At 34.5% G+C, this 15,020-nt stretch overlaps 1 protein-coding gene across 1 annotated transcript in view; it reads left to right on the top strand.

Moving 5' to 3' along the window:
• Positions 1 to 14,982, top strand: part of LOC106651404 (matrix metalloproteinase-14-like) — a 28,453-nt gene extending 13,471 nt beyond the window's left edge. Inside the window, exons 4-9 of the mRNA XM_014369882.2 lie at positions 5,358 to 5,509; positions 7,668 to 7,970; positions 10,670 to 10,826; positions 11,445 to 11,581; positions 14,324 to 14,644; positions 14,714 to 14,982. Of these exons, the coding sequence (XP_014225368.1) occupies positions 5,358 to 5,509; positions 7,668 to 7,970; positions 10,670 to 10,826; positions 11,445 to 11,581; positions 14,324 to 14,644; positions 14,714 to 14,932 (1,289 nt within the window). The 3' untranslated portion in view covers positions 14,933 to 14,982. The remainder of the gene's footprint in view (positions 1 to 5,357; positions 5,510 to 7,667; positions 7,971 to 10,669; positions 10,827 to 11,444; positions 11,582 to 14,323; positions 14,645 to 14,713) is intronic.
• Positions 14,983 to 15,020: the final 38 nt, after the last annotated feature.

The raw sequence follows: 15,020 nt of genomic DNA, 5'->3' as shown, positions 1-15,020 counted from the left end.
CATAATGTAATTGCCATTTTGGGGATGACCAAATTTTTCTACATGACCTCTGAATGAAAGACCTCTCGCTGCCAGAACTTTGACAACGCTAACGACTCTCTGCAGAACTTCACGCCAATATTTTATTTCTTTTTAAATTCCTTCAAGCAAACTTGCTCCTCGTAATTTGAAAGATTCATTATCAGTATCATCATTGTCTTAATCTAATGGTTGATTCACATTAAAATATTTGCCCAATTTTCGGGTTTTTGGCATGAATTTTTCATGATTATTTCTTTTCTCTCCAGCTAACTTTTTATAGTTCTGCCATTTAATTTTTCTATTCATGTGAATTCACCTGTAGCAAATAAGTAAAATAATACTTTATATCAAGCGTTATCATTCTAGTGAACGTTTTACCACACTGCCAAGGACTAGGCGTGTTAAACGAATGAAAGATTGATGAGCGAACTTTGTATCTAGGTGGAACATTGTGTTTATATTACATAATCATGTAGTGTTGACAAAACTGTGTTTATATTGATAATAATGACGAGCTATCGGGTGACTCGCGCGACGAAATGGTCAATTTGTAACCGTGTAAGTAGTCAATGACTATTCAGTCATTACAACTCCATTCCCATTTTTTTGTATGAATTTTAGTAAATGATCTATGGATCATTACATGAGGCTAAAATAAATACGTTAAAATAATAAAAATAAGTAAAAAGGGACTAAATTTCTAACTTCAAACTAATTGGGTAACTTTTTTTCGTCACTTGGTCCTTGAAATCACACGCACTTAGGATTATGTGCCTAGCATCAATAAGACTTTGGTATTCGAAGGCGATAAGTTTTGTTTGATCCATCTGAGTAGGTCTGAGGCCGTGCAGTTCGTCGGCAACTGCTACTGCTCTCCGCCGAAATACACGTATCCCGACAATGGTACAGTTAACACAATTTCTACGGGCCAAGAGGTCATGTCGTGACTTCTCAGCTTGCATTCAGGGACAAAGGCCCACACAGATGGCCACTGACTCGACCCGGACGCGTTCGCAGTAAACACGGCTGTATATCACTGCACCAGTCAGTATAGCTGCACACATAGTGTACACATATACACTACGTTTTACAACTACAAACGTATACACGTTTATTATTGTCCTTTACTTCTAGATAACTATATGTGGCTTTGATTTTAGAATGTCATACTTTCACCACATATTTTCTCTCTTTTTTTTTTTTAATTTTTTTACTTCTTTTTACTATCTTCAAAAATGAAAAAAATCACTAATTTTGGAATCGTTTAAATGTTTTTGAGAAAAAAATTATTTTAGTCTCGTATTTTTTCGGTGATCCCACATAACCTCTTTCCATTGGTAAAGCTTCGCGCGCCATCATTCACTACAGTCGATGTCTTTCACCAAGTAAAAAAATGTTAAAATTAAGTAATAAATCCATGAAAAAGGAGTTTTTTTAAAATAATGATTGTTTTAGAATAATTTTAAATAATGATGGGACAAAATGTTCAGAAAATCATTAGTACCCAAAAGTAACTTTTTTCACCTGAAATTACATATATTGTACTTGCAAAAATTGCCGATTCGTCAGAAAATTTTTTCTGGTCCATAATATTGCTGGTGTTTGCGACTCGAATTATTAGGAGTCGTACGTATGTTTGTCTGACGGCTTAGATCTATCGCAAAAACTGGCGATCGATCGATGCATCTATTTGTGACCATCAAAAAACTAGCAAATTATATAAATATAAAATTGGCCGGGATCTACGCTTCCATATTATACTCCTTTGAATACTTGTATGACATCAAAAACATGCATTTCTTTCATGTTCGCAGAAAATTTCTTGTTTACCGCTGCGTTCGCATCATACTTGCATACGCTCGTACGCTAACCTCAATTCGCGGTACCAGAAAGTGCGACCCATGACTCAGAAAAGGGGGCATAAATGTGAACTTAGCACAGTGCTATAAAATGTTGTATGATCCTCTTGCCATGGGGACACTTTTCCACCCAGCTATTAGGACCTAAACTGCGCTATGCCAAAAAGTGTTACTATACAAGTGCCATAAGTAACACTTTTTGTCACGGCGTAGTTTAGGACCCGAGGGCAGCGAAGGTCCTAATAGCTGGGCCGAAAAGTGTCCCCTATGGTTCGAATATCGTATAACATTTTATAGTACTGTGCCAAGTTCACAATTATGCCCCCTTTTTCCGAGCCATGGGTCGCACTTTTTACCTCTCTTTATTAAAATCGATTTGAAATTGAATAGATGGATTCGATGTGATCGTGGTGGTAGCTAAAACTAGACTGACTGATATGCAGCTCAGAGCCGCCGAACGACAGTATCTTAACGACACTGGGAATCACGCACATACATGGCCTTGAGATGAAAGGTGTTAGCGCGCGTACAGTACACGTTACGACGCGAGAATCAAGTTAAAAACAAATACATCGCGTGCCGGCTGGCGTGTCGAATTTCATGCGTAAAATCTTTATGCTAGATACAATAAAGCGAAAACAAAATACGCGCGTCTCACTAGCTGCTGCTATTGCCATGTATGTGTGTGTATTTTGTATATGCTCGGTGAGAACTGAACAGGTTAGCGCACGAGTGTATGCGAGTGTGAAGCGAACGCAGTGGTGCCAGAATGTACGACTTATGCAACAAAAAACGTGTCATACATGTGAACTTATGCCACGTAGTGTTATAAAGTACTATTACATCATTTACAAGTATTTACAAAGAAATTGCGAAACCTTCAAGTAAAATTTTAAATCCGGATTTCTGAAACTTCTACTAAATATTTCTTAAAAAAATTAAAAGCTGTCATCCACCTTTTTCGTTTTTTTTGGAATATTTCCCTTTTTTCTAAGTTTTGCGGTGTATTCCTGATGAGAGAAGAATTTCTTCTAAAATATTTTTTAGAACTTACGTGTTTCATAATTTTATTTTCAAGCCAAAAAATCCTGAATACTCTTTTGACCCTTTTAAAGTCCCAACGAAGAGTTGCGTTAATTTTAAAATAATAGAGCTATATTGGGGCTAAGCCATAATTAGCGTGATGGTCAAAAAATTTTTTTTTCTCAAATTATGTACTTTTGAAGAGTACATTGAAAAGTGAAAATCCTGAAAGTTTTAGCCCTCTAGGTCCAACCCTTTTGGATTTTCAGGGTCTTAAAGTTGAATTTTTTTTTCTGCTGATATTCTGCTTGCAATTCTGATTTTCTTGGGTTAGTATGAAAAAATTGTTGAATCATGGTTTTTAATGTAAAATTCGATGTAGAATTCAAATTTGTACTTAAAAATCATATTAACAAGTTAAATTCCCATAAAAATGACATTTTTATGCATTAACCATATAACTGTACAAAAATAAACATGTTCGTATCCAGCGATATGGCCAATATTGTAATATGTTCATCGATACATCAAATTACAACTTCTGATAAATTTTGGTTATCGGCAGACAAACAGAATTCATTATTGAGCTTAATATGAGTCAAGAAACATGGTTTTTCTCTAATTTTCCTTGATTTTTGACTCATATTAAGCTCAATAAAGAATTCTGTTTGTCTGCCGATAACCAAAATTTATCAGAAGTTGTAATTTGATGTATCGATGAACATATTACAATATTGGCCATATCGCTGGATACGAACATGTTTATTTTTGTACAGTTATATGGTTAATGCATAAAAATGTCATTTTTATGGGAATTTAACTTGTTAATATGATTTTTAAGTACAAATTTGAATTCTACATCGAATTTTACATTAAAAACCATGATTCAACAATTTTTTCATACTAACCCAAGAAAATCAGAATTGCAAGCAGAATATCAGCAGAAAAAAAAAATTCAACTTTAAGACCCTGAAAATCCAATAGGGTTGGACCTAGAGGGCTGAAACTTTCAGGATTTTCACTTTTCAATGTACTCTTCAAAAGTACTTTTATGTCCGGACTATTTATTAAATAACACCCGAAAATTTATTTTACTCTAACTGCACCAAAATCTGAGATACACGTTTAAGGTTTGACACAAGACTTTTATTATAGAGTTTGCACATATAAAATGGATAATATATTTTTTTGTTACACTTTTAGTTATAATCTACTACGCGATTGGCTCAGCTGTAGCTCAATTATAAAAACTAGGATAAGGTGTTAGCGCGTGAAGACCGCAAGATGTTAGTGCGTCTGTCTGCGAGAGCTGAGAGCCGACCGTCCGAGATTACAAAGATGCGCGCTATATATAATAATCGTTGAATCCCGAATTACAGTGGGGCGATATTGGAAGAATACCCGAATTCGCGTAAGCTATCCCGTGACTAGCGCGTGGTATGATAACCCGTAAATTACATAACTCTTTTTATTACCCCTTTTAATAACGTTATATCGAAAAACTCGTGGTCGAGAAACAGCGTGACGAGATTCGATTTTTTGGATATAACAGTACATAATTTTAGAAAAAAAATTTTTTTGACCATCACGCTAACTATGGCTTAGCCGATTGATAGAGGCCCTCGTTGGCTGAGTGGGTAAGCGAGCGCACTCAACCGAAGCAGTCACTCTCGCTCGAGCTCTTGCAATCCCAGCGTGCGCAGCCTTCGGACTTACCAGAACTTGTAAACTCTTGCAATGCAACACTTTTTTGGAACTCGAGAAAAGTGACAGCTTTTGGAATCCCAGAGCCTAGAAGTCGAGCATTCAACTTGTCTTTCCTCTCGGATTGCCAGTGACACTAATAACTCTACGATTTTTAACTTATAGTTGGTTTAGGCAGGGACTTCCTTGACCTGATAAAGAACTTATGTTCATGCAGCAAGCATAACAGAAAATATATTTTATCTTTTATCGCCTTCCTATAGTTCACACTTCGGCCGCCTGGTAGCCACGGAGCAAGAATTGTGTTCTCTCAAGCGACTGGACCCCACCAGCGCTTAAGAGTCTGGCAGATCTCCCTCTCCCCGGAGAGGAGCTACCATCCGAGCTCGGAACTCCAGCAAAGCTTGGAATTTCAGCCTCGCTTGGAAGCACTTATGAGTCAGACGATCTGCCATGCTCGAGCTGCCCTCTTCAATGCCACTGACAACAGCCACTTCGACGTTGTTCCATCATTAACCCACGCATAACAATATTATTTTTCAAAGACTTATTCAACCAAGATATGTACTTTTCAGTGGTCATATGCGCTAATTGTTTAAATTTATTTTTAAAAAATGCACAAATTTTGTCAAGTTGATTATAACAGTCTATTGCGATTAAAAAAGTATCGAAAAATGAATGGAAAATGAACGATATTTTGGCTATTTTCAGCTATTTTCACTATGATTCACTTACTCTGTTTATATGTAGGTTCACGATGGCGTGTGAAAACTCTAACATATAAGATAAGTAAATATCCAAAGAATTTAAACAGAGAATCAGTTGATATCGAAATAAAAAAAGCATTTTCAATTTGGTCAAACCACACTGATTTAGATTTTCAACATAAAAAACATGGCCAGGTAAGTGCATAAGTTCCTTTCTATTATAACCGAAATATTTATTAGTTTTTTGGATAAAGTGCATAGAAAAAGCCTACGCTGGTCATTATTTTCTCAGTTTATGGAGTCTCTTGTTCCTGACTTTTGCATCACTAGTTCATGAACTATTATCATTAACTGAAAGACTCAGAGCTGTGTTATAATTACCACGACCTTGCTTACTAACAATTATAAGTTTTTTTATCATTCTCATTTCTGCAATGAGCGCTTTCTCTAACTCCTGTACATGATCAGAAGGTTTCAAAGGTCTCCTTATGGTACACGGGCAGAAGACATTAATTAGTAAAGATTGCTATGATCGCTGGGAGAAGTGACTCAGGGTTGAACTATTGTTGGATCTATTTATAATGTAGTAACTTTCATCGTACTCTATTATGGACTTCATTGTAATTGTAGTAAAAACTTTTTTCAGTGACCATAGCAATTTTTAATTTATGAAAATTGAAGAAAAAACCCATTTTTTCGATTGAACTGATATTATTTGTTTTAATTTTTTTTTGTTCTATATTTATGTACATAACATTAAAAAATACACTAAAAGCCTTTTATTTTTCCATTTTTAAAAAGTTCGTAAGTAGTCTAGAACCAAAGTTATAAAGTTTTAAAGATACTGGTTATAAATTAACTTAAAAATCGGTTCATTCAAACATTTCCCTGTTTAAAAAAAATCGCTGGATTTCCAGTTGAAAAATCGAGCAGGATATGACTGGAAATCGAACTCGATTTGACTAGAAATCGAGCTGTATTTGACTGGAAATCTTGCTCGATTTTTGACTGGAAATCCAGCTCGATTTTCGATTTGAAATCTAGTTTGATTTTTGATCTGAAATCGATCGATTTCCAGTCCAAAATCGAGCTAAATTTCTAGTCAAAAATCAAGCTAGATTTCAGTTTAAAAATCGAGCTGGATTTCAGATCGAAAATCGAGCTGGATTTCCAGTAAAAAATCGAGCTAGATATCTAGTCAAATACAGCTCGATTTCTAGTCGAATCGAGTTCGATTTCCAGTCCAATCCTGCTAGATTTTCCAATTGGAAATCCAGCGATTTTTTTTAAACAGGGTTTGGAAAATCCCGAGATCACATTCCAATAAGTATCTTTAAAATTTCTTTTTACTATCACAACCATAAATTTTTACAATATTTTTACAAGTACGTTCTTTTGTAATTTCAAGCATTTTTACTCCATTACCTTTAAAAGTCTTATATTACGTTTCTAGGTACGAAAGTTTGGCATTGAATCCATGCGTGAGATTGCTAGGCGATGCGCAGCCGAGATTAATATAAAGCAAAATTAATTCAATCAGTTGAATCGAGAAAATAGATATTTTCTTTAAGTTTTGATGATAATACATAGTTTTAAATGTACAAATTAGTTTTTATGTCTCTTAAAACTATAATTAGTTCATAAGTATAGTAGTATAGATCTTAATGTATGAAATCTAGTCCATTAACGGTTCACAGATTTTCTCCTTCCTTAAAAAAATCATGTGAAGTCGCTTTATTCGTCACCTCATTGGTCGAGGAGTAACTGCGCCTCGCTTCATGATTGGTCGGAATCTCACGTCGGTCGTTCATGTAATTTTTTTAGTGGGAAAACTTGAATGTGTCGTTTGCTCAAATGTTTATATTTTTAACTCATCAGTTATTTCAATTTCATAATTATCATTTTTACTTGATTAGTTGGCGCGCGCGGGCGCGCCTCATATCACTAGTAACACTTAAATTTTTCATGAAACTTCAGACAGCAGTGTCTCTGTTTCTGTATGACTTAGAATGTTTTTAAAATAACCAACTTGAAGGTGATTTTCTGCACTTTAAAGCTGTATAAATAGTAATATGGATTTAAGTGAGTTCAATATGTTTAAAATGAACAAAACCTAGAAAAAAAAACTTCAAATATCAGTCGTAAAAGTTTAATGCACTTTAAGGGGGCATTATACTAGAGTAGCAGCTAGGATTTTCGATAAAACAGTTTTATTTTTTGTGGTTTTCTTTATTTTCGGAAAACTTATACGCTCTTCACGTTCACTGTGCGTTAATGTAGTCCATAATAATATTATCAATCAATGGATTAAAAAATATATTGATGTTGATTTATTTGATTTTTTTTGTCAAAGGTACATATTGAAATCAAATTTGAACTCGGTGATCATAAGGATGGTGATCCATTTGATGGTCCAGGAGGAACACTTGCTCACGCGTATTTTCCAGTTTATGGAGGTGATGCACACTTTGATGATTCAGAACAATGGACCATTAATAGTTTTCGAGGAACAAATTTATTTCAAGTTGCCGCACATGAATTTGGACACTCCTTAGGATTAAGTCATAGTGATATAAGATCTTCATTGATGGCACCGTTCTATAGAGGTTATGATCCCAATTTCGTACTGGATACCGATGACATACACGGAATTCAGGTTTGTATTTCGTATCAAATATAAAAATTTTTCTGATATAACTTGAGCAGCTTTTATGCTATTTTAACTAGTTCGAACAATTAGCTAGTTTTTTCATTCTTTTTAATTCCTTTATCATTAATTATAATTATTAGAGCCCGGATTATATACAAATAAAAGCCAAAATATGCATGCAAATATGCACGAAAAATCTTAAAAATATGCAAAAAATATGCAAAAAAATATGTTGAAAATATGCAAAATCAGTTAAAAATATTTGAAATAAGCAAAAATAATAGAAATATGCATTTATGTGGTTTTAATTATTTATTTAAACAGAAGTTTCATTAATATTGTAGTACATATGGACTACCATGTATTTTTCCAAATTTTCCATCGTTAAACTGCGCCTTTTATCATTTAACATAACTTTATAGGCTGAAAATGATCGTTCAACGTCAACCGAAGTGGTAGGGCAATATTTGAAATTTGGAATTATGCTTGGAGACACAATATCAGTCAATTCAATATTTTTTTGAGTGTTAAGAAAATCATCTATTTGACATAATTTGGAATATCCTGGATCATTTGCAAAAATATTATCTAATTTTTCTTTAATTTCTCCTAAATAGTCTGAAATTTTTGAGATTTGAGTTGTTTTTACGAATGCTTCTTTAATAATAAAAATTGCATCTTGCAGAGGCAAATTTTGTGTTTCCAGTTTAGTGACGAAAAGTGGGTATTTATAATAGCTAAATCTCTTCTGATATTGTCGTCTTGGAAAGCTGCTGAACATTGCGGAATTGAGATTGCCTCAGAATCTTGGAATTGCATAATAACATCTCTGAATACTTCAAAATTTTCATGATAAAACTAAGTCGCTTCAATCCACGTCCCCTAACGAGTAATAACAGATTCTTAACGTTGTTAAATGTGGCGCGAATTTTTTCAGCTAAACGATGAAGAGCATGAGCAAAACATTAACATGAATCATGTTCGGATAAAATGGTTGCAACGCTCTTCCAGCCTTCAACGTGTACGGTGCTGCATCACTCAAAAAAATTAAAACTTTTTCATCCGGAGAGTCGTTTTTTCAAGTTGACGACACGAAATTAGGTATGAAGGTGAAGGTTCTGTATTTACAGATCCAATGACCAGATTTTCTATTATATACCAACCACTACTATCGGTAGTTTCGTCGGCAGAGATCCAAAGTAGTTTATTATCTAGTTTTTTTCGTATCTGATTCATAGTTTCTTGATACACTTGGGAAACGTAATTTTTGCGCAATGTCGATTCATCTGGTATATTTTGATGTATACAATACTTTTTGAGAAAACCATTTAGATGTGGATTACTTGATTTGTCACAATGTTGTTCATTTTGCTGCGGTGTTACTACCACTTGAAATTGTTGCGTTTGTCGTGGTTCTGTACTGCGCAATCTAACTTGATGGGTTAATGTATCAACATACTCTAATGACATTGTAGTTCTGTACTGAATAATTTTTAATTTGAAAATTCGTAATGAAAATCATACCTGTTTAACGAGACATTTTCTTTCGCACTTGACCCCTTTTTCACAGACCTGACAATACAATGTTTTTCCATCATATGTAAAAACATTAGCATATGGTTTGATCCAAGCAAGCGCATGGGTTCTATCAGGTATCATATTTAATACCGTATAGCGTAGTACTGCGTAGATTTTGAAAATCTTTGGTCGTTTATCACTTTATTGATTTTCATGTTGAATATTTAGGTATATTAACCTCTAGAGGGCCGGAAAGCCAATATATTGGCGCACCTGTTGATCGACCCTTTGCTCATGATCGATCAATGATTTAAGATACCTTTTATGCCAGTTTTCTATTGATGATATGACCTCTGAAATCCCGGCCCTCTAAAGGTTAATTTTGGCTCATCAATACATACGTATGTTTATTTACTATATTGTATAATGTACAATATGTATGTATTGACTGTGGCATCCGGCATAGCCTTGCCAAATAAACTAGTAATAATAATAATAACATATTTGCTATTTCTATTATTAATGATAGTTTTGCCGTTCAAAGACGTTTAAAAAATCTGAACACAATAGCTCATGCTAAATTTGTAAAAACTTAAAAACTTGAAAATTCGACGCAAAATATGCATAAATAATATTGCATATGCATTTAGAAAAAAACGGCAAAATATGCAATTTTATATGAAACGTATGCATTCACATATAATCCGGGCTCTAATAATTACATTATATTATATTATATTATGGATGATAATTATCATTTATAATCATAATTTTTGAATGTACACTTCAAGAGCTCTTAGTTTCATTTAATTTTCGGAACTATCATGATTGACATATGATTTAGCCCATACAATTTTCAATCGTGGATTTCCTCATGGAATCCAGATCAAATTTATCGGAAGAGCTTTCTCAAAGAATTGCTAAATTATATATGAAAAAGTTAATAATATTTGAAAATAATGTAAGTGATTTCCTTTTAAACTGCATGACTTTTCATAAATAATGTAAAAACTAGATAATCACCGGTCATATCTTCATGGGCTTATAGGCACTATTAAATCGATATTTCAACGGGGCCTACAAGCCCTTGAACAGTTGAATCTTCTATCATTCATTACATTAAATTTTGAATATGTTATTGTTTAATGATTTGTAAAACATAATAATTTTAAGTATGTTCAAAACAGGCTTTGTATGGACATAAAAAAATGAATCACACTGAAACTGCTATTCAACCACAAGTTGTTAATTCAGTATCCATCGATGAAAATTTGTTACTTTGTTCAGATTCAAAAATAGATACAATTTTTACTTCTGCTGATGGACACACCTATGTATTTAAAGGTATATTTCATATCTTAAGATTACCAAATTTTTAAAAAAAAATTATTTATAAATACGTAAGGGCAAATAACTGACAATGAAGATTTCCAAAAATTTAACGAAAATTGTCTTGCGGGGCTCCACCTTTCGTTGGCCAAGAGTCGATGGTGGCTCAATGCGTGTGTACGCTCTCGCATCGCTAGTGTATTCTCACGTATCGCAAGTTTCATTTCAAATCGTGTTGGAAAGAGCTAGTACGCTGCACGTGTGACTTACACGGGTGTTTGGGGCGATTTATAGGTGAACTCGGCAAAAATGACACGAGTACTTTCCCTTTAACTCGGCTGTTCGCGTGCGGGTGCTGCTGCAATTAATACACAAATAAGTGCGTCGAATGAGCTGCCATGCCGACAGCTATTACGCTCCCCTTGCCGAATATGGTCGAAACAAATATCATTATTCTATGGTTTACGTATACGTAATTTATATACAAATATAATTTTAATTATATACAATTATATCTCACATTCACATACAAGCTATTCCATTTTCCCTAATAACTTAGAAAATGGACAAGCAAGCGAGCTTTAGGGTCAAGCCTACAGTATAATTTTTTAATGTTATTGAAATTATTTTTAGGGCAATATTTTTGGAAACTTTCTTCAGACGGAATCAATGATGCACAACCTCAACTTATCAGTACAATTTGGAAAGGCTTACCGGGGAATATAGATGCTGCATTTACTTACAAAAATGGAAAAACATATTTTTTTAAAGTGAGTTAAAATCGAATTTTCGTTGTATTTAAATCTCATTTGAGTATTTTTTTAACTATTATATAGCTTTGAAAAATTGATTGAAGTTTTTACCTGGCTTATAGAGCATAAATATTTTGGACATTGAATTATAGCTTGCGCGGAAAAGAAGCAGTGAAAAACTTGCAGAGTATTTGTGAATATTACGAGGTGAAGTCAAGCAAATAACATGTGCTCTGTTAGTTGCGTATAATTGCATAAATTTGCAGCCTTTAATGCTTTCTGCCTGTCATCAATTTGTTTCATGTATGGCTCAATCTAGCCAAATTTCTTTTCGAATCGTTGGTCGAATTGATCGAGTAGTGGGAGCCAATGCTCGTTTTTGCTGGTACATGAATTCAGATAACTTGGCATAGGAGTAGTCCTAGTTGAGTTGATCGGCAAGGCTCAAACTAATCACTAATGATGTCGAAAAATTGGCCGCTGAAGTAGTCGTCGTTGATGATATAGTTGCCGTTGAGTAGGTGAGAATTCAGAAGATGGTGACTGTGGGTATTGAATCAATGTTCTACTCATATCGCTTTGTTGGTATCCTCGTTAGAGATTTAAATTACTAACAGCGCAAAAACTCACACAATAGTGTACGCGAAAGTAAATAAACAGTCGGAGCCAGGCGGAATAATAACTAAATTGATCTAAAGAGGTTATTGTGTTTTATGAATTTTCGCTATGAGCAACCTTTGAGGCTCAAAATGCCCTTAAAACTGAGGTAGCAGGCGAGCAAAAGCAAAAAACTTCACGCACACCAAAAATGTAAATTTTTAGGCCAAAATCAAGGCTGTGCTTGCGTCTATTTTTGCTGTTTCATGCAGGAGTGTGAACCAAAAATTTGCTATAGTTTGTAAGTCCGATGACAGTGAAGACTCTGTCGAGAGCCTCCCTGTCAGTCAAATTCACATTTGTCGGGAGTCCAGTGAGTAGGATCCCACATGGGTTCGACAGATGTAAACTAGTCGATAAAGGAAGTAAGCTAGGCAGGATAGGATCAAGGGCAGAGGCAGGGGCAGAATTAGCAGATTTTCGCATTCCGACAATGTCAGCGCGGATGTCTGCTATTTCAGCTGCCTGCTGCTCCGACTAAGTCTCAAGAGCCAAAATCCGGCCTTCAAGCTGAGACGTCCACGCCTCGATCACCGTAAGGTGCGTTGAATGATTGTCAAGTTTCGTGTCAAGTCCTTGAAGAAAGGCAGCGAGTTGAGGTGGAAGCTCGTGCTGAAGTGAATCTCCGACACTTGTCATGTTAGCAAAAGTAAACTGTAATTAAAAAACACATACATTAAATAGCGCCCGAATAAACTTTTTCGTCAATTTTCTTCAGTGATTACGAAGCGGTGTTGAACAGTCTTATTTTTGTATGTTATTTGAACGTTTATTTCACCTTTGATTTTAGGTAAGCGGTTATCAAAATATCTTAGTAGCCTGTTGCCACTTCTGAGTGTAAATTTACTCAAATATTTTTTATAAGGAGAGGGACAACCGAAATTTCCGCTCCGCTATCCACCTCCATGGAGAAATTAGGATTATCATTAATCTGTACAATGATATCAAAAAGACTATTAAATTTCATTACTATTTATATTCTATACGTTCATATAACATAATTCCGACAATTCACGTTCCTCCTCTACAATGGGGTTCGTCGAGTTTGAAGCATTTTTGCAAACTTTTGTTAAATGGCCTTGCTTAGCACAAATCTTACATTTGTATTTTTTATATTTACAATCACGGAAATCGTGATTGTCCTCGCTGCATGCGTTGCAGACCTGCCGCTGCTTCTGCTGTTGATACTGCTTGAAATTGACGCTCTTGCTGCCTGACTTTCTGGAATCCACGCTTGACTTTGCCGGTTGACTCTTGTAGTGGTATATCTTGTTTACCTTCGCGGTGGTTGTAGATAGCATGAGTGATGCCTCTTTTTTCAGCGCAATCTTCAGTGTTTCTACTAAAAGTGTTATGTGATTTTCTTCAAAAATACGATCGAGAATTTTTCTTTCCTTGAGGCTGCTAATAAACTGGTCCTTTATGTAGTTATCAAGCTCCGCGCCGAATTGACATCGCACGACACCTTTCTTTACGCGAGTATACAATTGACTAATGCTTTTACTCGGTCCTTGACTAAGCCGTAGGCAATAAAATTGTCCAAGTTCTTTGTAAACAGAAATACGTGTCGAATAAGGTTTTTTTTAGAATATCACACAACTGCTGGTACGTTTTGTTTTGTGGCAATGTTGGTCTACACAAATCAGGAAGTGTTTTATAGACAGTAGATCCAACTGATGTTAGTAAAACTGAAACTTTGCGTTGATCTCGACGAAATTCGCTCTGAAATATTGCTCCAACCGTTCATTGTAAATACTCCAGCCCGTTCCGCCTTAGAACTTTTCTATTATGCCGATATTGCCGCTTACAATAACTACGGATTTGTTGTCCGGTGCATCAGTTGGCACGATAACCCATGCAAACATTCGAAACTCATTTGAAATCGGATGGTCTTTTATCATTTATGAATAGGGTCATACCATTATCGAAGCGAAATAAGTAAATTGAGAGAGTTAAACAGCTGCCAAAAATAAAATAAATCCTAATAACCGGCATAATTTAGATTAAATTTATTTTAAAAATAAGTTTTCATCATATAATTGAAAAAAATGCAATTATGAGTTCATTATATTCATGATTAATAATCTGCATTATATATTTCAGGGATCGAGATATTGGCGGTACATAGATAAAATAAAGGATGGAGATTATCCAAAGTATATTGATGAAGGCTTTACAGGTATTCCAGATAACATTGATGCTGTAACTGTTTGGACTGGAAATGGAAAGATTTATTTTTATAAAGGTTCAAAATTTTGGAGATTTGATCCTTTTGATAAGCCCCCTGTAAATAAATCTTATCCAAAACCAATAGCAAATTGGCTAGGTATCCCTGATCACTTAGATGCTGCATTTTCTCACCATGGATATACTTATTTTTTTAAAGACGAGTCTTATTATCGTTTTAATGACAGAAATTTTGCTGTAAGTGTAATGACTGAATGTATTTATTCCTTTTATGCTTTTTATATATTCTATATTAATTCAAAACAGATCGACATCGCAGATCCTCCATTTCCTCGTTCAACTGCATATTGGTGGTTTGGTTGTAGATCAGTTGGGAAAGAAGCACTTTTAAATATTCAATGGAAACAAATACGTAACGATAGTCAAGCTTCTAATGTAAATAAATTAGAACATAAAGGATTAGTATTTGGTGATGATAGTGACTATACATCAGAAGATAATATAGCTTTAGACGAGTTGACTTGAATTGTATTAACAGATTATTTTGAATAAAATGAATACTGACTGAACAATTATATATTTATATAATATATTTATAATAAACTGTTTAATA

This window comes from Trichogramma pretiosum, unplaced genomic scaffold (assembly GCF_000599845.2).
Source record: "Trichogramma pretiosum strain Unisexual culture from Peru unplaced genomic scaffold, Tpre_2.0 scaffold9, whole genome shotgun sequence".
NCBI classification, from domain to species: Eukaryota; Metazoa; Arthropoda; class Insecta; order Hymenoptera; family Trichogrammatidae; genus Trichogramma; species Trichogramma pretiosum.
This window is presented reverse-complemented; position numbering and strand designations above follow the sequence as displayed.